Here is a 23229-nt window from a genome sequence, read left to right as displayed (position 1 = left end):
TACCCATAAGTTAGGAACAGAAATGAGAAGATTACCTATACGTCAGATACAAAAATAGACAAATAAAATTGTATGTTACCTATAAAAAAAATGTCCATAAAATACTATTATTCATTGTCTAAAATATGAATATTTATATATATATATATTCACTCAAGATTTGATGAATATACATGGAATGACAGAGGATGATGTGAGGATTATTGCGGTCTTTGATTGGCTTAATTTCCACAGATTGGGTTTCATTGAGAATGTCTCTATAGTATTTAAGAGACTTGGATGGGTGTTGTGGAACATAATGAAAATTTGGGGGAAAATAAGCTTTGGCAATTGTGACTGGATTGGAAAGGTTGTCATATTTGGACTCAATGATAAAAAGATGAGTATTACTCCTTGATGAACAACGAGATGACTTGCGTAAAGGTATTGGAGACTGGGAAATTTGGGTATTGACTCTTTGTTTAAGGATGCCTCCGTAACCAGTGTTTGAGGCGTCAATTTCAACAATTTTGAAGGAATTGACTGAAGGAATACCTAGACAAGGTAGAATTTTAACATGAGTTTTGATTTGTTTAACTATATCTGTATGGGTAGAGGTCCAAGGAGGAGGATTACATTGGAGCCTGTCAAATAGAGGTTTACATTGCTTACGTAGATTCTGATAAAAAATCATAGACATAATTAAGAGAACCTAGGAACCTTTGGAGTTTACTCTTATCAAGAATTTGATCTGAAAATTTATCAGCAAATTGGATGACTCGATCAATCGGACTAATTTAATTCTGGGTTTCCAACTTTACTGATCAAATCAATTAATAACACTTTGTGTTCCTCTTGTTTTGTAAGGACGTTAATTGACTTACTTATAGTATTACAGCACTTATCGTTACAACCAAATTGGATATTCGAGGAACTTAGTTGGGAATCTGAGGAATTGTAATTTAATGAGCTTGAGCTTGCTATTGTGACATCGGTTTCACTAGATTCAGAATTTCTTAACTCTAAAACTTTAATTAATTTGTCTTTTTCTTCATCCGTGATTTTCAACTGCTTTATTGTGTCTTTTACTTTACACTCATTAGCATAGTGACCATGTTTTTTACATTTCCAGCACTCAATTTTTCTTTTGTCGGTGGACTTTTTAGGTTTGTCATTTTTTCCTTTTCCACGTACTTTTGACCAATTTTTCTTTGGGTGGTATTTCCTTTTACTATAGAACTCATCGTTATGTCGGAAGAATTGTTTTCTACGTGAATAATGTCTTTGTTTACTAGTTTGTCGGTCATGATGACTAGTTTTGACTTTTTTGGAAGGGGGAATGGATGTTAGACCATACTGTTCGCAAAAATTTCCTAATTCATATTTGGCTGAATTTTTTTCTGACTGAATTTGTTTTCCTATTTTCATATCAACACACATTTTCATTCCTTCTTGATTAATTATACTTATAATATTTTCATAAGTTAAGTTATCGAAATCTATGTGACCTTGATCATTACCAAGGACTTGTTCTTATTTTATAGGCAAATAAATTAGGGAGACCATTGATAAATTTTTCTTTCCAAAAGGGTTGATTACTACCATCTCTAAGCATGACTCTGGAAATAAAAACATCTTTATACTATCTGAAATCGCTTAATTTGGGACATCTTAGATTACTAAGTTGATCATGGATTCGGGCTGTAGTATTACTGGGTGTTCCTATGAAATGCTCAATTATCGTGTATAATAAAGTGTTGACTCCGTCTTCTATCCCTCTTCGTAATTGTTCATCAAATATAGGGAGACCTTCTTCATTACGTTTGACTGCATGAATAATTTGTTGTTTTGATTCTTCAGTTAAGTGTTTATCCCACCAAGAACGTAAGGTTCCGATGAATCCTGTTTCTAGGAGGGGAACGATTTCTGATTCTCTGAAACTATGATTGGTTATGTAACTGTTGGCTACCATGAACATATGTTGGAGTTTATTAAGGATTTCTTGTTCTAAAAGGCTATCTATGTTCCATTCATATAATTTATCAGAGGAGACTGAAAATTGACTCTGGGAATTTCTTTCTTCAAACTGGATATCTGGAGGGGTTGGTTTAGGATACCAATATTTGGTTAGACTAGTAGGATTGACTTTGTTTTCTTAATCTATTAAGTTGTAAATCATTATCTATCTCTAAGTTTTTAAAGGCATTTTCAATTTTTGATATATTACTGAAATCTGTTTCATTACTAATCATGGACTTAGTATCAGAATTAATTAAATTGGATGACTCTTAAAGTTTTATATATATATATATATATATACACCTATGCAATAGGCAATAAGCAATAGGACAATATACCTACACCATAGGATGATATATTTATGAAAATATATACTATACCTCTACCATAGGATGAACAAAAATAAAAATAATTAGCTACAACTTTTCGAAGAAAAATGAAGAAAAAAGGAATCTTGTAACATGGAATGCTATGATCTTGGGTCACATTCATGTTAAATAAAATCTTGTATGTGCAATAATAAAATCCATGTTAAATAGGAATTTGCAAAAGTCTAGTAAAAAAAAAAATGAAGGACCAATGGTTACATTCAAAATGTAATTATTCATTTAATTGTACATGATCAAATCTAATCATTAATGACCTATCATCTTACCTGTTTTAGACAATAGGGATATAATATGAACAAAAAATTTAAATATAAATCAGTTAAGTACAAAAGTTTAAATCAACATGTTAAAAATACAATGTAATTTACATGGCAAACTAATCAAAGGACTTGTATCAACAAACAATAATTCGAGAACTAAACCCAACTATTGGTTGAATTTTTGGACCTCTATCAACTTTTCTATAATTATAATGTGGAACATGGTCATTGACAATGTTGTATATAATTTGTTAACGTGTTATAATATAAATAGATATTTATTGATATGATACCATAAGTAGAAAATATTTATTGATATTAACATACTTGCACCGACCATACCATGTGGCAATGCAGCTGTCATATTTTTATTTTATTCAAATTGCATATGCTACAAGGTTTTCCGGTTCTAGCTAGCTAGCGATCTTAACCCATGTGCTTCATGTTTGCTTCTCTCATGGGAGCTCCAGATGCAGGTAGCTAGCTACCCTGTGCTCCTCAGGATAGGGCAACCTGTTGTCATCTCTCCAGCATAATTTTCAATTTTAGCACCCTTCACCAGGGCTCCAAGAAGTTCTCCAGGATCATAAAAGAACTCCACACTTACAATTTTCATATGCTCATCCACCTGTTTAGACCAAATAAATTATTAAGAGATAAATAGAGAGACAATTTAACAATCCTAAATTATAATCTGTAGCTAGATATGTGTGAATAATGCAGGACATATATATTTATATATAGTAGATAAGTGACTAATATATTTATATGTGTGAGACTGATACTAGCACTCGTGAATATGATAAATGATTGTCTTGGCCAGGTACGTACCCCAAAAATTGCCATGCCATAAAATTCTACCAGTTCTCCGGTAGGGGCATGGCCTTTGAAAGGGCCCTCCATGTAAGCCCAATGCCTGAACTTGTAAACTATTTGTGGTGGCCCAGAGTAGACTTGGAGGATCTCCACAGCAAAGCCACGAGGGAAAGTAGTGGTGAAAGCTCGATGAGATGAATCTGCTGTTTCCACAGATGGTTTGTAGATCTGGAATTCCTCTGGTAGAGACGACTGCAGCAATGAGTTATAGCCTCCACCCAGTTTCTTTATACCTTCCAAACTTAATCCTTCTCTCCCTGTAAATTTTATGTGTGGTTCAAAACTTGAATTAATTAGTACTAATACAAATTTCGAAAGCTAGATTTTCTTTTATTATCTCATCTTATTCAAGTACCATTTTTTGCCATATTTGAACTCATGATTTTCTCCGATAAAATTTCCTTAGCTTGTGGTAATAATTAACGAATATATATACATGTACCATTTAGGCTGAGAGTGAATTTTTTTGGATCTATTGATTTGAAGTCGTCGACGCATGCCTTGTGGAAAAGCTCCATTTCATATGTCTTCAAAAGGTTCTGTACCATTTCTTCGAGTGACCCAGGTGGCCATATCTTCAATTAATTACAAAGTATATGATACTTTAATCAGAATATATAATAACATGCTACAGGAATATATTAATGATCATAGAAATTAAACACAAAATTCTTACTAAAATAAACACACAATTAGAGAGAGAGAGAGAGAGAGAGAGAGAGAGAGAGAGAGACCTTGGTTCTGCCTTCTTCGAAGAGCTTGTTAACAACATCATAGTTGGGAGGGGCACCAAACCTCCATTTGGTGTTCTTTTCTCCCTCTCCATATAAATACGAACGATATTTATCTTTCTGATCAGCACTTGAAGCTGCCATTTGCTCAACTCTTTTTTTTTTAAACCTGAATTTATATGGTACAAGGAGGGGGATCTTATAGAAATGCATGTAAACAATAGAGTGCCTTGCATGTGTGGTGCCGTGAGAATACTGCTCACCAATAAGAATTACAGTCAACTAGTCTAAAATCCTAGTCAAACATTTCTCATTAAAAAATATAAGTGGTGTCAGGATCAAACTTTGTTCTACTAAAAATTACAAAATTTGAAATTATGGTTGACTTACATTTTCAGAAAATATAAAAGAAAGAAAAAGGAAGAAACGGAGAACGTGCAAAACAAAAAGGGGCAGTATCCTTTCAGACTTCTCAAGGGTTTTTTCTTAGATTTTCATTAAGAAGTGTGGAGGAGCTTAGCCTACTGTTTAGGTGTGGTCTCAATTCCAAGTCAAATAAAGTGTTCTCAATCTCAAGGGCATAGTCAAAACTAGGGGATTATTATTTATAATGGCAATAAATAAATGAATTAGTAAGTTTTGGTTTGGGATAAATGATCAGCCAATTAATTCAGGAAGTTTGAATTCTCTTACCACTCACTTGCGTGATCCAAAAACAGCTGGGACAAACTCTTGATCAACCGGTTTAAAGCCCAATTTCCAACCGGGTCGAAGCCCCTAAATTGGGTTAAGTTGAACCAGTTTTTCGCCGAAGGACCCCATGGAAGAGATTCATGAGGTTGAAAGAGAGAGAAGGGCACTGGATCAAATGAAAGGGCCATATCGATGGGCCATGTACGAGGACTGGGAACGCCTAAGACGATATTACAAGGATAATCCAACCGAAGTACTTAATCCATTGACAACGTACAATGACAATGCACTTCACCTTGTAGTCTTCGCTGGACGCATGGACATGCTGCAGTTTTTGATTTCACTGATAAGAGAACCTCAGATGTTACGCCGTGCGTTGATAATGAAGAATAGGCATGGCAACACCACTCTACATGAGGTGGCGCCGTCCGGAAATTTGGAAGCCGCAGTGCTCTTGGTGGATCTGGATAACAGCGTTAGGGATAAGCTTGCTGATGTTATGGAAGATGATGTTAGCAATGAAAGTGTGTTAGAGATTCGAAACCAGTTAGGAGAGACAGACCCTAGTCTACAGGGCCGCTTCTTTCGCTCACACAAAGTTGGTCCAATATTTGGTCAGAAAAGTGGGCCACATAAAGATAATGCCGCACTTGCAAAGAAGAAGTGATCAAATATCCATTCTTCATAGCGCAGTCATTGGCCAAAATTTTGGTCTCTCTCTTCAAATTTTGACGATTAATTGCGTTTCCACTTATTTTGCAAAAATGATCTATGACTCATTTAGACTTAAAAAATAAATGATTTGGATCGTTGAAAAAAATGGACGGTTATTTATTATTATTACCAACATGGTTTTCCTTGAATGCAGAGACTGCTCTTTGGTTACTAAAAGAGTACCCAGATCTTGCGGACAGAAAGGAAAGCAATGGACTGACAAGTCTTCAATTGCTAGCCCAAATGCCATCTGCCTTCCAAGCCAAATTTCGCAAAAGCATATGGAAGATGCTCATTTATAAATGTACCATCTACTCTATCTCTCTCTATACTACTAAATATATATATATTTTGATGAACCAAACTTATGTCTTCCGATTGCCACAAAATGGCGAGATATCAACATAGCTTATAACTTAGGCCAGAGGAGCAGGGAGTGCATTTCTCTTATTATACTACATATATAACTGTATGGAGCACGAATAGTGATCCCTTTATTTATGCATGCTTTTCTAATAATGATGATGCTAATCTTTATGCTCCCCTTGTTTATATACATTCAGGCCTTTCTAATGATGATAATATTGATCGGATCCCACCAAATGACTTGGAGAGCACGATCAATCAGCCTTGCCAATCAAGTTGTTCAAAGAAGATTACGAGTAATTCATCTGACTTTCAAAATGGGGGCCATATATATTTGTGTGCGATATATTTATTAGTGTACATGTAGTTCTGTTCCGTCCAATCCCTCAAATAATCTTGTTTGAGTGACATCTTGTGAGGTCTATTACAAATTTTACTTCAACGATCTAAATAGACAATTTAGATGATTGGAATACAATGCTGAGTGAATCTAAGTATAACACTGTGTTCCCTTCATCAATATATATCTACTGAATATGTATGATATGATTATAACCAGGATTCAGAAGCCCAGGAAGCCGTATGATTTTAGAGAAAATGAAAAATGAAAAATCACTATTGGAACTCACTCATTTGCTCATCGAAAAGGACCATTCATGGATGACATCAAGGGAAGATGATGTTCGTCGTGATGATGATACGAACCATACCCCATTGCTCATAGCAGCTAGAGACGGAATATCAGAAATTGTGAAAAAGATGTTGGAGTTACACCCTCAATCGGTTGAGGCTCACGATATTGATGTGCAACAAAACATTTTGCATATGGCCATTATGCATCGCTGGTTGGAGATCTTTAAGCTTTAAAAGAGAGCAGATCAATAACATCAAGGACGGCTATGAAGATTGACCGCAATGGCAACACCATATTGCATCAAGCTGCAACTATGAGATATTACTCTGCAGACACTCAGCGCTTAGGTGGTCCAGCGTTACAATTGCAAGACGAATATTGCTTTGGATGGTGGTGAGTGTCATGAGTTATGTAATTAATTGAAGTTCATATATTAGCTAGGAATGATGCATGCATTTTCATTATTTAATGATGTCTTCTATGAGTTTTGAACTCAATACCTCCTCCAACTAGGCATAGAAACTCAGTGCCACTACACCAAACTGACATTGATGAATTTAAAATACAAACTATCCCCCAATAGGGTAGGTAGTTTAATCATTTTTATTTATTTTTAGTATAAGTGATAGTCTAAACTATAAGCCAGGAGGGTTACTTTCTGTTTCCTTTCGTTGGCTAGTAAAACACTTTTGTTAAGTTAACGATAATCAAAATATGTATGAAGTTATTAGTTATTAGTTATTAATTATTTTGATAAAACAAGATAAACATCTTCCAACCTTACAAAGAGAAATACCACTAACTAACTGGTTATTTTAAGTATATATGAACCTGCTTATAAATTTATTTGTCACTTGAGCAATGTTCATGGTGATTGAAATGATTAATCCTCACCTCATCAATTTTTCCATGTGTGGCTAGCGTGTGAAAAAGATTATTTCACCTCATTACATCATGAAGCACAACATGGAGAATAAGACAGCGGAGCAGCTCTTCAATAGTGAGCACGCAAAACTTCTTCAGTCGGCTCAAACATGGATAAAAGAGACTGCTCAGTCATGTTTGACGGTGGCAGCTTTGGTGGCCACCGTTGTCTATGCAGCCGCCTACACGGCTCCCAGGGGTAATGATTCAAACGGGGTTCCTGTTCTCCGGCATTCTTCTTTCTTCTTCACATTTGCTGTTGCTGACACAGTCTCGCTCATCAGTTCATTGGCTTCTTTGGTCACGTTTCTCTCTATCCTGACATCGCCGCTTGAGTACCAAGACTTTTATCGTTCTCTTCCATTCAAGCTGCATTTGGGGTTCACCCTTCTGTTCTTCTCACTAATAACCACCATGCTCACCTTCATTGCTACTACTTTGCTCTTGATTCATCCCCAAAAGAAATGGACAACGTCCCTCTTTTTTTTTTTGTTTCATTTCTTCCTGTCCTTGTGTGTGGCCTCATGCAGCTTCCTTTGTTTAAGTGATTTTCCCAAGGTTTGAAATACATTTTAAAGAAAATTACCAGAATTAAAATTTCAATTTTCCCTGTAAGAGGAAACTGATGATAATAATATGGATGCTTGGTTAGGGTAAGGCCTATTATTAAGTGATGATTTGTCAAAAGGTCGGATTAAGAATGCCTATAGCTCTCAATTGGTTATGTTCTTCTTCCTCTGTGTTTTCTTCCCCTCCTTCATGTGTACTTTAGAATGAGTTAACAGGCTCGAAATAAAATGTGTGCTAAACAATCTGTATCTTGCTTCCTCTTTTTTCTGATATTTTTCTTTATTTATTGTAATTAATATGGGTTTAAACATATGGGTGATTTTATTGGCACCCCAAAATTTGCTCTTTGCACCTGACATTCTCTTTACACCCAACTGAATTTTAGTAAAATTTAAAATTACTCACTACACCCCATTTTCTTCATAAATTACCCTCATGAACCTCATTTCTTAACTTACCTTGTTTCAGTGGGAGTCCACCGAATTTATTTATGTTTTTCAGTGGCTGTCCACTAAATGTGTTTCCTTTTTTCAATGGTAGTCCACCGAATCTATTTCAACTTTTTAGTGGTAGTCCATCGAATTTGTTTCCGTTTTTCAGTGGTAGTCTACTGAATTCGTTTCTTGTTTCAGTGATCATCTAACAGATTCATTACTGGGTTTGTACTTAATATTATTTTTTAGATATGAAGAAGACTCACATAGGTAAAATTATAAATTTGTTATGACGTCCTCTTTTTCAATTTTGTACTTTTTACTAAGGCATTGAATTCAAATTCTTTGCTGGAGCATGATGAGCGTATGTTGTCATTTACTAGGCCGCTCGTGGCATTAGGGGAAACAGTTGCATTGCGTACAAGGCATTTCCAAGTTTATCAAGCAGTTGAGACCTTGCAGCAGATTTTAGAGGGTACAAATATATGGTCTACCATGACATATCAACGTCGTCATGGTTAACTGACTTGCTAGCATGCGTCTATTAGAACTCATGAAACTTTTTTTGTTTTGATTAGTTATTGCATGTTTGTATTAGAACTCATTTAGACCCTTATGAAGTTTGTCCCACCAAAAAAAGGAATGTAAGAAAATAAATAGAATTATTAGATTTATAATCTCAATTCTGTAGTGGGTGCATTTTCGTTAGTCATTAGGATGACCGTATATGTAATAGCTACATTCTCCACTTTCGAAAGTTGTTGAAATGCATCCACACGTACTTGGTACCTCGAGTACAAATGTGTTACATTGCATATGTCACTTTGTTCATGCCAAATTCTAGATGCTTGTGGAATAGGATGATATGGAGACAAATGAACCTACAAAACAAGAATTCATTAATATATTCATAGCATATAAAATTAAAGGGTTTTTCGTAGCAATGGTCTCTCAACTATACTCAGATTTATAATTTGGTCACTCAACTCAATAAATAGTTACAAAGGTCACTCAATTACATGTTTTGTTGCACCATTAGTCCTACCGTTAAGGTTCTCTAACGTGGTGTCAATTTCATGGGCAAATTTGTATTTTCAAGTCTACAATTTTCAACCTCCCACCCAAAGTAACTTTCCCCCGAAAAATGTCAAATCTAACACTAAAGAAAATCCCCAATTCCCATTTATATTCGATAAAATGCACATAAACAACACTAGCTGTGTTGAAATTTGTGGAAATTGAAAGGAAATCTAGCGAAGCTCACACAGTGCATGGGCAAAGATGTCGCAGATTTCTTCTTCATCAACAAATTAGAGCCCTAGTGGAAGGAAGCTATGCGGGTGCGGGGGATATATCAAAACCTGGACTTCATGGACTGATTTAAATCCTGAGAGAAGATTTGAGGCTTGTGAGATGAGTCGAGTAAGTTAATCTGTGAAATTTTATTTTGTTGCTTGATGGGTTTAGCTTTTATTTGAGAAAACGTACTTTGTAGAGAAACAGAGGAAATTTGCATTATTGGAAATGGCTAGACGCAACAACTTGTGCAAGAGGAAAGAACTAATTCTTGGGTTGCTGAGAAGAATCAAAGCAATGGAAGAGGACCTAAAGTTGATAGAAGAACAGAAGAAAGAAGTGGAAGATAAGCTGAAAATGGTAGAGAGAGAAAAGAAGGAATTGGAGTACAAAGTTGGAGAATTAGGCAAGCAAAAAAGACTGTTGGGAGAGAAAAGAATGGGCCAATAACCAAGAGAGAATCGGATTTGGGGAGTTTCATTTCTGTCATTGGGTCTTGTGTTTTTGGTGATTATGATGATGCTGTGTATCTTGAGCAATTGGTTGACATTTCCTGGTGGAAACTCTAAAAAGCTTATGCTCAATTAGGTGGAAATGTAACCGATATGTAGTTCATTTTGCAATGAAATTTCAGTTTGAGTTTGGTGGACATATTGGTGTTGGTGTATTCAATTTGTTTCCATTTTGTTGATGAGAGGACATCATTGTGATAATAAACAAACATATGAGGAATGCATGAGTGGATAATTGTGATATGAACAAAAAAATGATGGAGAAATAGTAGGGGGTGTCAATCAAGAGATGTGAGAAATATAAAACAGTTTCTTCAGTATATATAATGTAATAACTCAAACCTAAATTAATATTACCCTGTCGTATAACACCCAGTTCAGGTTCCAAAATGTACCAAATACAAAACATCACTTATAAAACAATACTAAGTTCCAAAAATAACTCAAAAAACACATCCAACAAATTCATAAAACACATTTACCATGTTGACAAAACACATCCAACTAGTTCAAAAAACTCCAATTTTTGGTCAACCCTTCCATGGTCTAAGCTTCTTGGCAGGAGACTTGAATCTCTTGAGTTTGGATGATGCTGGTTGTGATGCAACCTGAGCAATGTTGGGTGGTTGTGATGATGATGATGTAGCTCTAGTGTAAGAGAGTGGTTGTGATGATGATGGCTTGTGTGGCATTTCTCTTCTCCCATTTCCAACCTGAAATAAAATGGAACCATATTTACTAACCAAAGTAAATGAATTAAATTGGAACCATATTAACCAATCAAAGTAGCATGACAAAGTTGCCACTTCCAGTTCCTCTTCCATTTGGTATTTGTCCTCTCCCATTTCCTCTCCCTCTTCATGTAGTAGTACCTCTACCTCACCCTCTCCCTCTAGTTGGGTTGAGCTGCTTAAGCTGGGCCTAAGAGACACTCAAAATTAAAATACACAATAACAAAAAGAAATTAAACTAAAGAGATTGTAACTTAAATACCTGAGCTGCCCCTTGGACTGTAGAAGAGCCAAATGTTCCTTAGTTGGCCTGATTAGGAACGGCCTACAATAACAATAACAAAAAACAAATTAAACTAAATAATAACAAAAAGAAATTAAACTAAAGAAAATGTAACCCAAATACCTAAGATGCCCCTTAGTTGGCATGACGTGTCTTATTATGTCATTCCTGGCCACAAATAGAGTATCTTATCTTTACATAAATCCTTCTCAACTTAGTAGGTGGTGGATTGTAATATGAGGGAAAAGGGCTTGGAGGAACTGGAGCAGGTACTTCAACCTCAGCTAGTTCTTTATTCCTTGGTTTCTTGGGTCTTCCAAGCTGCTTCTTGTATGAAGGAGGTTTAATTGGAGGCCAATTAGTTCTATGCCACTGGTCCATGAAAGGTATTGGGTGTACCATAGGTTCATATGACCTCAGGTAGGCTTCTTTCTTATAACAGTCATGTGCATAGTCAAACACATTTGCCTCCTTTGGAAAGATATAAAAAATAGCATGACAACATGGGATCCCACACAAATCCCATCTTCTACAAGAGCAAGTCTTGGCTTTTAGATCCACTACATATTATCCCCAATACATATGGCTCACTTGGTATTTTCTCTCACCTGCTAACCTAGGAATGCATTGACTAGCCCCTAACTTGTTCTTCTCAATGATCTTGACAATCCTAGGCCCAACTGGATGTCTCCAAATCGTACTAGCAATCCTTCTATTAGCCATCCTCAAAATGATATAAACTCTAATTTGTTTAAGACATGTTAAGATAGAATTGTCTCTTGAATCTAAAATGCAAGAGTTAAAGGATTCACACAGGTTGTTCAACAACATATCACACTTACATTGTGGCTCAAAATGAGATCTACTCCAATTTTTGGCTGATCTTTTGAGAAGCTACTTCCACATCTCTTCATCTTGCTGTTTCATCTTCTCTATTTCCGCTTCATACCAGGGAATGATAGTTGCTCTTGCCGCAGCCTAGAGAATGTGTTTCAGTGCAAGGCCAGCATGCTCTGTCCTGAAGTTGCTGTAGAGATGCCTAACACACATTATGTTCTCAGTTGTTGGGAGTAATGTCTCAATTGCAGGTATTATACCTTTTTTCTTATCACTTATAAACATCCAAACTTTCTCATTCTCAATTTTTAAGTCTTCCATCAAAAGTAGTTCAAGGAACCAAATTCAACTACTTTTTGATTCCACCTCTACAATAGCATAAGCAACTGGGTACATTTCATTATTCTCATCAACACCAACAACTGTTAAAACTTGCCCTGTGTAAGGTCCCTTTATATGGCATCCATCTATAGCAATGATAGGTCTACATCCTTCCAAAAATCCCCTCTTACAAGCTTCCAAACATACATAAATTCTTTGAAACACATGTACATCACCTTTCATCTCATTCTTTATAATCACAGTGCTACCCTTGTTAGCCTTCTTCAATTCTTCTGCATAGTCTCATAGCCTCGCATATTGCTCCACATAACTTCCTTCAATGATCACCTTGGACAAGCTCTTTGCTCTATAAATCTGATGCCTTGTAAATTTCATATGGTACTTTTTCAATAACTTAGCCTGGAATGCCCCTACATCCCACTCAGGATTTTTCCTAATCTTGTCAGCAAATCCATTTGATAGCCATCTTGAATTAGTATATTTAAGTTTGTCCAATTTAATACACTTGTGCTCTAAGGAGAGAGTCTTTATGGCAAATGTCTGCTGATCTCTATCTATCTTGGAAGTAAACAGAATAAATAGGCATCTCGTGTGAGCTACACACTTTTCTTGAATCTTTTTGTTATCATTCTTCATCAATTTGACATTCCTCCCTTGCACAATTTCATACTCCCTAATAACTTCCTTGAGTTCATCCCTACTGGCAAATTGCATTCCAATTCTAAACTCTGGATTTCATAAATCAGTTTCTTCCTAAATTGTTTAAACTTTGGCATCTTCCATTTTCTCTTGCTTGTTTTTATTCACCATCTTCCTCACCACCAGAGCTATAACCATCAAAAGGAAGTCCATCACTATCTTCACCATGATCTGATATCTCCCCTGTAGCTTCATTAAGAGGCATTTGATTCAGCTCTTCAAAAAAATGTCCATATTCAACATTTGGTGCATCGTGAACATCTTGTGCTTTTGATGCAGCCTCTTCATTACCATTTTCTTCTTCACTTAATTCATAATCAATGTCAACAATAACATCCTCTTTTTCTTGATCTTCCACTTCATAATCAACATCTTGACTATGCTGTTGTTGCTCTTCAACATTTGGTACACATTTACCATCTGATCCATCCAAATCCACACCATCACTTGGAAAATCTTCATTACCATAATCTTGTTACTCCTTAGCATCCAAACTTGGCCATACCCCTTTATCTTGACTCCCTAGCTCATTGTTGTCAGTAGGATCATAGTAATACAACACCAATACCCGATCTGATGAAATGCTCCCAACCAACCCTACAATACAACTATAATTTACAACCTCATGCAGAACATGCTTACCACTTTTTGCAGGCCCTTTATAGTACACTTTTAAGTTTGTAACCCTTTGTGTATATCAACTTTGTATCCAAGATCTATCCCAATTTTCTTTAAATCCAATAATGACAGATAGTCATGAATACAGTTGTCAACATAGCATACTTTGCCTCCCGTATACACTCCATTCTCCAACAAACCAAAGTGGTGAAGTTCAAGAGTACAAAGCTCTGCTTTATTTGCCACATTACACAAAGGTATGCTTTAATTAATGCATAATGTTGACCAACCTTTACAGCAAACTTCAACGACATTAACCAAAATTAAACAATGAAGACAAAGTCAGTGTAGGCATGTGCAAGTGTGAAATAACTTCCATGATAAATTGACAGAAATGGGACCATGGACAAATAATAAAGACTCCAAGTTACATTTTTTTTAACCTTAAAGCTAATTACAATATAACACTCGAATGGCTTAGATTAAAATTTGGCCCATGTTTAGTTCATCTACTTCTAGTTTTAAATAGGGATTACTAATATTGGGGCACACTAAAAACACCTCCTTAGCACACTCCTTATTGCTCAATTAGAGCGTACGCGTGTTTTTTATGGAACTTCCCAAGCTAACTGAAGTGAGTTTCCCACGCTTTTCAACAGTTCACCACTCTCTCTCTCTCTCTCTCTCTCTCTCTCTCTCTCTCTCAACCTTCCTCTTCTCTCAACTTGATCAAATACTCTACTTCATCTTTCTCTTCTCTCTACTTTATGGTATCAACCCTTTCTGCATATGTTTTGAGAGGTCTGTCTATTTTTATTTTTAGGTTTACCTTTTATTTTCTTATGGAATATTGCTTTCTTTGGACTCATTGGCTTCTTTTCAGTTAGATAATTTATAGTGGATGTGTTTTTTGTATTATAATGGTCAAATATGCTGGTTTAAGGATTGGGTTATATGAAGATTTGAACATTTCCATTAGGTGAAACTTTTATGATAATCAAGGAATGTGAAGATTTGAAAGATAGGTTCAGGAAACAGAGTAAACATGTTTCTTACATAGAAGATTATAAAAAATAAAAAATAATTAAAAAGAGGAGACTTGGAATACTAAAACATGTACAAGGTTTTAGAAAAACAGGGGGTTTGCAATGTGAAGTACATATGGGGTCATTGTTTTGCTTGCAGTGAAAGAGAGAGCATTCAGGAGGAGGTATTGGAATGGGCGGTGTCAGAAAACTATACAAGATCTATCTTTCACTTCAACTAGAGGGCACACCTGGTATAAATAAACTACATTAATTTAGTTCTTTTAAAAGTTTTGATTTAGTTTTACTATTCTAATTTTTACGATATGTACTTCTAGCCCGAAGCTGAAAAGGAAATGGATTTGGCCCTCAATCATTTGGTGCCAAATTTGTTGGCATTCTTGTTCGAGGTCTATGCTTCATGGAATATATACTTTTGAAGTTATATCATATTAGTGTCTGTATGGCATTGCTTATTCAAGGTGATAAGTGATTTTTAAATTTTTTTGAAAAGCCTAACTTGTTTGATAAACTATAAATGAATGCCTTTGATAAGGAGAGCTTGGGAAGTAAATATGCTAGTTGGGAATAAAAATGGTGAGCTTGTCATTGGAAAGGAGAGATTCAGAGACTGAGAATGATTTGATGGGTGCCTTAAGCTAATTTGATCGGAGTGAAAGGGCTCTTAGTTCACGTTCACTTGAGAAATGCTCCTATCGCTCACGAAGTTGGTTTTAAAAACGGGTAACTGCAACCCAGGTGTAGCCTAAAGAAAATGTTTAAATTAAACCATTGTACCGATCTAAAGGCTATCAAGGAACCCTCTTGAATAAGCCTGCACCAGAGACCACTCATTATAAACACATGCTCGCTTGTTTTTTATTTTAAATATGGGTCTTATTTTAGGTTGATGTTAATTAAGGCCTTTTTTTTTTTTTTTTTTTTGAGGACCTTTCTTATTGAGAGGGGCGATAGCATACTAAACTCACACATACTACACTGATGCTAGGACTTGAACTCAGGACCTTGCCTGAGGAAGTAAACATTCCACTACACTAGTGAGTCCTTTGCTTAATTTGAGTCTTATCTATTCCTACCTAGTCTAATTGTTAAATACTTACTTGTTTGACCCAAGACAAGATTAGTGCTAAATATCCAATTCTTTTCCTAATCCATTGGAACAAATGTGTCATTGTCATTTTTCAGCCTAAATTTAAAATTAGAAGAAAGAAAAGAAGCACAAATTTCATTAGCCGATTGACTGGCTCCTGATAAAACACCTATAATATAATGTATGTAAATCCCCTCAGGTCTCAAAAATTACATGAATACCTCCTAAGATTTCAATTTGTTTAAAAACACTTTTCATTGATTATTTCATTGAAACAAAACTCATGTAAATGACAAAATTAACCTCAATGAAGTGTATGCAATCTAATCTCAAAGGCCAACTTTATCATTTGGAGAATTTTTTTTGTATAAAATCATCAATTTTTGGATGAAAAATCAATGAAAATGAGTTTTGTGAAAACAGTTTAAAACTTCAAGGGTTGTTCGTGTAATTTCAAAAACCTTAAGGAATTTTGTGAAAAAGTCGAAAACCTCAAGGGGTGTTAGTGTAAATAACTTAAATTCTATCTCACAAGGGCTCATAGCAAGATGAGATTTGGCCCAGCATGGATCATGCTTACTAAATTATGCAGAAAAATGTTATTTAGAAACTCTCTCTCAAGTTCAACTGGTTTTAAAACGTTTTAGTACTCGAAGGAATCCATCGCATTCACACTTTACTTAGAAGCTTAATCCAGGATTCCGCTGATTATTTTATGCTAATTATAATTAGAACTTGTAAGCCATGGTTCTGCAGAGAAAGATAAACCAAAAAGTGGGCATAAATATAAATATATAATTGCTAGGTCTCTTCTTCCCTGAATAAAACCTGGAGCGGTTTTGGCTAATACTATTTGACCTTAATCACCAAATCGCTGGCTGCATCTGCAATCTGTGTAGGACATAATTTACATTTTGTTTGTTGGCTAATCTGCTTTCTCTCTATTTTTTATAGCAATATAATATTGGTATAAATTGTTTGTTCGATCTCTTCTCCCTTGAATAAGCCCTAGATATATATATATATATATATATATATATATATATATATCTAGATAAAGCTGTCCTATACGTACGTGATAGATTCTATTCGCAACTTAAAAAATATTGGACAAGTTGTTGAAAAACGAATATTAATTGTCACATGAGTATTAATATTCCTCTCTCTTTTGAGGATAAATGTTGTTAAGAGTTTTTCTATTTAAATCCCCGTATTTTTCTTTGTTCATTCCAATACTTAAATTATTAAGTTTTTAAGTTTCGTTATTGTGTAAAAAGATGAAAAAGGTCATCCAAACTACAATAAACCCCTCAACCTATAGGGTCATTTAAGAATTCATACCCGATTTTGGGGACATTTACAGTACATAGTCAACGTCGCAGAAACCTTACAATTTGCCTCCTCCGTTAGCCAAACTGTTAGTGAATCTATTAAACGCTGACGTGTCAAAAGTGGAACCCCTTAGGACACGTCAGCATTTAACAGATTCACTAGCAGTTTGGCTAACGGAGGGGGCAAATTGTAGGGTTTCCGCGACGTTGAGTATGTACTGGTAAATGTCCCTAAAATCGGGTATGAACTCGTAAATGACCCTATAGGTTGGGGGCTTGCTATAGTTTGTCCTAGTACTTAGCTCTAGTACATTTATACACACACCCCACTACTCTTCATATTAAGTTTTAGAAAAAGAACATGAAGTACCCTGAATTTTCTTTTAGCATATGCCAGTTTTTTGATGTGTTAACTTACATATCAATTTAACTTTCAACATTTCTCTATCAAAACTTCCTACTTCATCCTCGAATTTTTTTATAATAATAAAAATAATAAAATAATACTGCTATACATTTGACAACAGTGTTTTTATCTCTTTAAATAATGTGAGGTTGAGTTGAACTTAGAGTGGTGAGGGAGGTGAGGGACAAGATAGCGGGGTGTGGGGTGCGAGGTTGATGAGTTTTTTATAATTTTTTTTTTTATGTTAGGTGTGTATTAATTTAGGGGTAGTTTGGGAAGATAGTGGGGTTTTTTTAGAAACTGTGGAAATTTAAATTAGAAGTTGGAGTGAACTTAGAATATAAAGTGAAGAAAGAGAAATGTGGGATTTAAATAGAAAAACTATATTGTTAATATGTAGGCTTAAATGAATTAATGCATCAGTATATATTTGTATATTTTTGGAGGTGGCATGTGCGGTGTACATTGGCAGAAACTTGTTTTAATGGGATGCTTTTTGGGTTTCTTGTTTATGCCAACAGTGAAGTGTGCGAGGTGCTTTTGGCTTGGAAATGATCAGATTAGTTCTGATTTGGTAAATGTTATAAGTTTGATAGAGTGGTTCTGTATGCAAATTATTAATAAAGAGATGAAGCAGTGTATAGTGGCGAAGTGGTGGAGCGTGAGAGAGAGAGAAGACCGTATGAGAAAGAGAGAGAGACGAAGGTAATAATTAAAGGGTATTTTAGGAATAATGAGGGGTGGAAAGATATGATCATATTTTTTCAAATTTATATAGTAGGTTGGAAAATAGAATCGGTGGGTGGAAATAGCAACATTCATATGTATGCCTTTGATGAGAAGAAATTTATTGGTTCAAATAATGTTTCTTATTATTTATGACCACCGTTATTCTCTACATTATTTTACTGACTCGTGAATCGTGATGACTTCAAACAATATTTTTGAAACTTAACAAAAAAGTATTTATGAAAATAGAATGGCAAAAATCAAGTTCATGTGCTCGTCTTATCTTTGCCTGTCTATTTGGTGAAATTCTTTGATCTCGCAGTGGAACGTCACATGTCCAGCCACACATACAATAAGAAAGTCTTGCATTCATGTGGGATCAGTGTGTTGGATCCACATAAGAGTAAGGAGGTGCAGTTGCACTTCTTCTCGTCGGAAAAAGCTTTGGAAGTGCCGAAAACTGACCCTCTACTAATACCCACAAACTGTTCGAGAAAATGCCTCAAAGACCCTATGTTCATTGTTTCAGGCGCAACTGATACACTGTGCACGGAAGCAGCGCGCTTATATTTTTTTTTTTAATTTAATTTAAAATATTGGCCAATAAACCCTAATTTGATAAATATATAATTTTTTTTTAATCTACTTAAAACAACGTCGTTTTGGACTAGACGCAAAAAAAAAAAAAAAAAAAAAAAAAAAAAACAAAAAAGAGGAAACATGCCTTACCACGACTTATGACTTGAATTTACAAATCAATTACTAATTAGCCTTGCATTGAAGAAGTCCATCCCAAACCTTTCATTGAATTGATGATAATTGATTATTGAGTAATGCTACTCTTAACGTATTTATATGTTACATTCTCATACTATCTTATATGGTAAATGAAGTGAACAACCACATCAATTAAAAAATGTCAATAAATCATAAAAGAAAATGTTAAATTAATTTTAATTGATGTGTTGTCCACTTGATTTGCCATATAAAGTGGTATGGAAATGTGATATACAAATATGATACACACCAACACAGAAAACCCACCAAAAGAATCGTACCGCATCTCAACTGTCAATAGAAGTCTTCTTTGATAGAACCTCATAGTCCTTTGACCGCCCACAAACTACAAAAATACACCAAGAGCAGAAACCCAAGAGAGCAAAGAAAAGGGAGATCACAAGCAAATTGGGCATAAGACTCAGAGTCTATTATTATTATAATTATAAGTATTCTGATTTGACACACAGGTGCTAGGAACGCCACACAAGAAGGGGGAAGTTGCCAATCGAGTGACTTGATCTATCATCGTACTAAATAATTCTTAACCTATCTTTTCCTCATGGGCTAGGAGCGCCACACATGTGTTTAGTGCGTTTTCACATGATAACTCTCATTTTACTGATTATGCGACCACTATAACATAGGGGGGGTTGTCTACACTCGTCGTATGCAAAAATTTCTCCCAAATACGCATTCTATGCAAACAATGGAGTGTTTCGAAAGAAAAAAATGCTAATAACAATCGAGTATTTCGAAAGAAAAAAATGCTAATAACAATTGAGTAAGGATATAGGTGATAAGTACAAGATCAAGCTAAGCATAAAAATTATTTAAGATGACAGGTCAAAACTAAGGTCACCATCAGAGAGTATATATAACAGAAACAATTCAATACAAAAATATCCGGAACCACAGAATGGGAAAAAATTAATCAGAATAACTATAAATGATGGGATCAAGGCTAGCTGGCCATGCTCTCATCACCAACACCATATTAAATAAGAATTAACAAATTGGGGGGCATAGCGTGCCTCACAAAGACCTAGACAGGAAGATAGTCGTAGGCAGTGATGCCAACATAAGAGCTCTCTATTTCTATAAATACAAGACGACTTCATCTCTTCAGTAAGTTTGAATTTCCAGAGGAAAAGGATGAAAAGGAAGATAATGGATCAGAATAAAGGATCAGAGATTATGTGTGCCATTGAAGAACTCTCGGCGATGGTCAAAGTTAAAAGTGCAACATTGGTCCCAGTTGCTGAACATGGTGATGTTGATGATTATGCACATGCTCGTGATGCTGCCTTTATCAATCACGAGGCTGCCCATATTCCCACAAGGCCTTTCCTTTCTCTCTGCAGCTTGCTTCTTCAAGTTCTTGGTCTCTCTCTCTCTCTCTCTCTCTCTCTCTCTCTCTCTCTCTCTCTCTCTCTCTCTCTCTCTCTCTCTCTCTCTGTGGGAAAATACCCATTGAATTTTATAGTCGTTTACCTTTTTGCAGATAAAATTGGACCAACAATGGCTGTTCTCAGGCAAGATATTCATCAGAATATTCGGGTAATTGCAAAACCAAGCTTACATATATTGATGTATGCATCTGTGTATATATTTTAGTAATCTATTCAATCAATATCTAAGGACAATACAAATACGCATTAACACACGCCTGTATATAGGATAATGTTCTCTTATCAGACTTCCGACACAATGTCTGGTCATAAATTTAAAATGTAATTCATAACAATTAATTTAATCAAAATAATTTAGATTAATCTCACAAGATATATCTTTGTAAAGAAAACATGATTTTGTCGGTTCTAAATTTGTTACCATGAGGCCTTGATTAGTTACCATTTTATTTGTTACTGTGTGCAGAGACTGGAAGTGAAACATGAATCTGACCCTTCAACATATTCAAATATGGTTGAGATATTGAAAATGGAGAAGACCGAAGGCATTGCAAGAAATGTTACTAGTTCTAGTAGAGCCTTCGTTTGGCTCACCAGGTAATTTTGTTTAGCTCATCTGGTAATTGTGTTTGTCCTTGACTAACATATTTAACTAAAATCAACAACAAAATAAATCCTTAATAAATTTATTCCAAATCTACTGTTACCCAACTTACTTTTATCTGTACTTCATACTTAGTCTTTACCTTTCTAGTAACTCATAAATCAAAGTCAGCTTGATTTAATTAACGACAAACACGTATTAGTTTATGATGTATGAACTGTCATGCATATGCTCTCTTGTTTTGGTTTCGAGAATTTCTTCTTCTTCTTTTTTTTGTACCGCTTAATTTTAATTTCAAAGTTAACATTATTACTAGTACAATTCAAACGATAGTTTAAACTATAATAAATGAGTTTTTTACACACATACACAATTAACTCTGAGACCTGATATATAAATCAATATCCTTTTTCAATGTACTAGGCCCATTGACAGTACAACCCCAGCCTTAATCCTCATTTTCATTGTTTACTTTAATGGAAACTAGAAATCCAGCCAAAGCTAAGCAAGAGTTAAACAATTGTTTCAATTACGTCACATCACTCAGCTGTGTAATCGATCCAATAATAAACAGCCCACTTTTACATTTCTTGAGTTGGACGTTACATACGCCATCAAAATTGTCATTTTATGCAAATGCTAACAACCTTAGATAGACATAACCCACTGTTTAGGTGCATATATTCTTGGATTTATCAACTGTATATGCACACGATTCTTCATTTTTCTTGTAAACTAATTGATTTGTTTTACATCCAGATCCCTTGATTTTACTGTGGCATTGTTTCAAAATTTATTAAGAGATCCTGGGAAGAATATGAAGCAGGCAGTGGAAGAGTCTTATAACCTCACTTTGAAGCCATCGCATAGATGGATTTCATCAGCTGCTTCTAAAGTACTACCTTCTTTTTACTTCAAATTTATTATTTCTTAGATGGAGTTGGTCAAATCTCTGGTTAAAAGGTCTGGACCGGCCCATGAGCACATTTAGCTCAAGTGACATGGATATGGGCCTATGTCTTTCACCTCGCTCGAGTTGCACTATTATTGTCTCCAATTTAAATACATAAGTCGAGCTTTATATATATAGATAAAAGTTTCAAATTCTGCTTGGACTAACAAATATAATGTTTGCAGGTAGCTCTCATGCTAGTGCCTGACAATGAAACCTTCTTTAGTAGCCTCATGGAAAAAGATGAAAACTATGACAATTTGAAAGTTGAAATTGAGACCTTTCTTTCCTTACTTGTGCCTTATCTGGAGCAGATCCACTCCATTCTGGTGCAGTATTATTCTTCAAGCACTTAGCATTCACCAATTATCTTCTTTTAACATGTTCAAGAAAACAAAACAAAAAAACAAAAAACCTTTTTAATATGTTTGGTTATACTTGATTTTGCAGAGATTTTATAACTTGGACAAGTTGAAGTCTAACTGAGGAATATACACAACAAAGAAAAGCAGAATTAGTGTACAGACATGAATCATACGGCGCCGATTCCTCTTTATGTAAATATGTACACATTATATATGGTTTGTCATGATAAGAAATGTTGTCTTCGTATTCCATTTAAAGCTTCTACAATGTGTAAAGAAACCCCTAGCTATGATCTCATCCATCCTCTGTATAGTTTTACCTGTTCAAAGAAATGACAGATTTTATATGTAATATTAAGTTGAGCCATAAGCTTGGGAGTTGTTAAAGGCAATAAGTGTCTAAAGACACTCAATACCCAATACACCCAACAACTTAAAAACATGTTAAAGATTTTGAATTAGCAAATGAGATATTTTTAATTTTTAATTTTTCATCAGAGCAGGATGATAACCATTTAAAAAAGAAATTAGGTACTAATTACAAATGGATCACAATCAGTCTGGTACCAAAAATCTTATTGGAATATGAAAATAAATTTTTTTTAAGACG

General features: G+C 35.0%; 2 protein-coding genes and 1 pseudogene across 2 annotated transcripts; 2 read left to right on the top strand and 1 right to left on the bottom strand.

The window, feature by feature from the left end:
• Positions 2817 to 5150, bottom strand: LOC18766410 (pathogen-related protein). The gene is made up of 5 exons (XM_007198998.2): positions 4948 to 5150; positions 4258 to 4423; positions 3966 to 4098; positions 3479 to 3780; positions 2817 to 3275 (listed from the first exon to the last, which is right to left on the bottom strand). Exons 1-5 carry the CDS (start codon positions 5133 to 5135, stop codon positions 3132 to 3134), a joined length of 933 nt encoding a protein of 310 aa, XP_007199060.2. The 5' UTR covers positions 5136 to 5150; the 3' UTR covers positions 2817 to 3131.
• On the top strand, positions 6625 to 8299 carry LOC18767079 (annotated as a pseudogene).
• LOC18766914 (glycolipid transfer protein 2) lies at positions 20221 to 23008 on the top strand. Its single transcript, XM_007199140.2, has 6 exons — positions 20221 to 20670; positions 20791 to 20846; positions 21165 to 21295; positions 22062 to 22197; positions 22440 to 22583; positions 22705 to 23008. The coding sequence occupies exons 1-6, from the start codon at positions 20442 to 20444 to the stop codon at positions 22738 to 22740; spliced, it is 732 nt and encodes a 243-aa protein (XP_007199202.2). The 5' UTR covers positions 20221 to 20441; the 3' UTR covers positions 22741 to 23008.

This window comes from Prunus persica, chromosome G8, assembly GCF_000346465.2.
Source record: "Prunus persica cultivar Lovell chromosome G8, Prunus_persica_NCBIv2, whole genome shotgun sequence".
Classification (NCBI taxonomy): domain Eukaryota; kingdom Viridiplantae; phylum Streptophyta; class Magnoliopsida; order Rosales; family Rosaceae; genus Prunus; species Prunus persica.
This window is presented reverse-complemented; position numbering and strand designations above follow the sequence as displayed.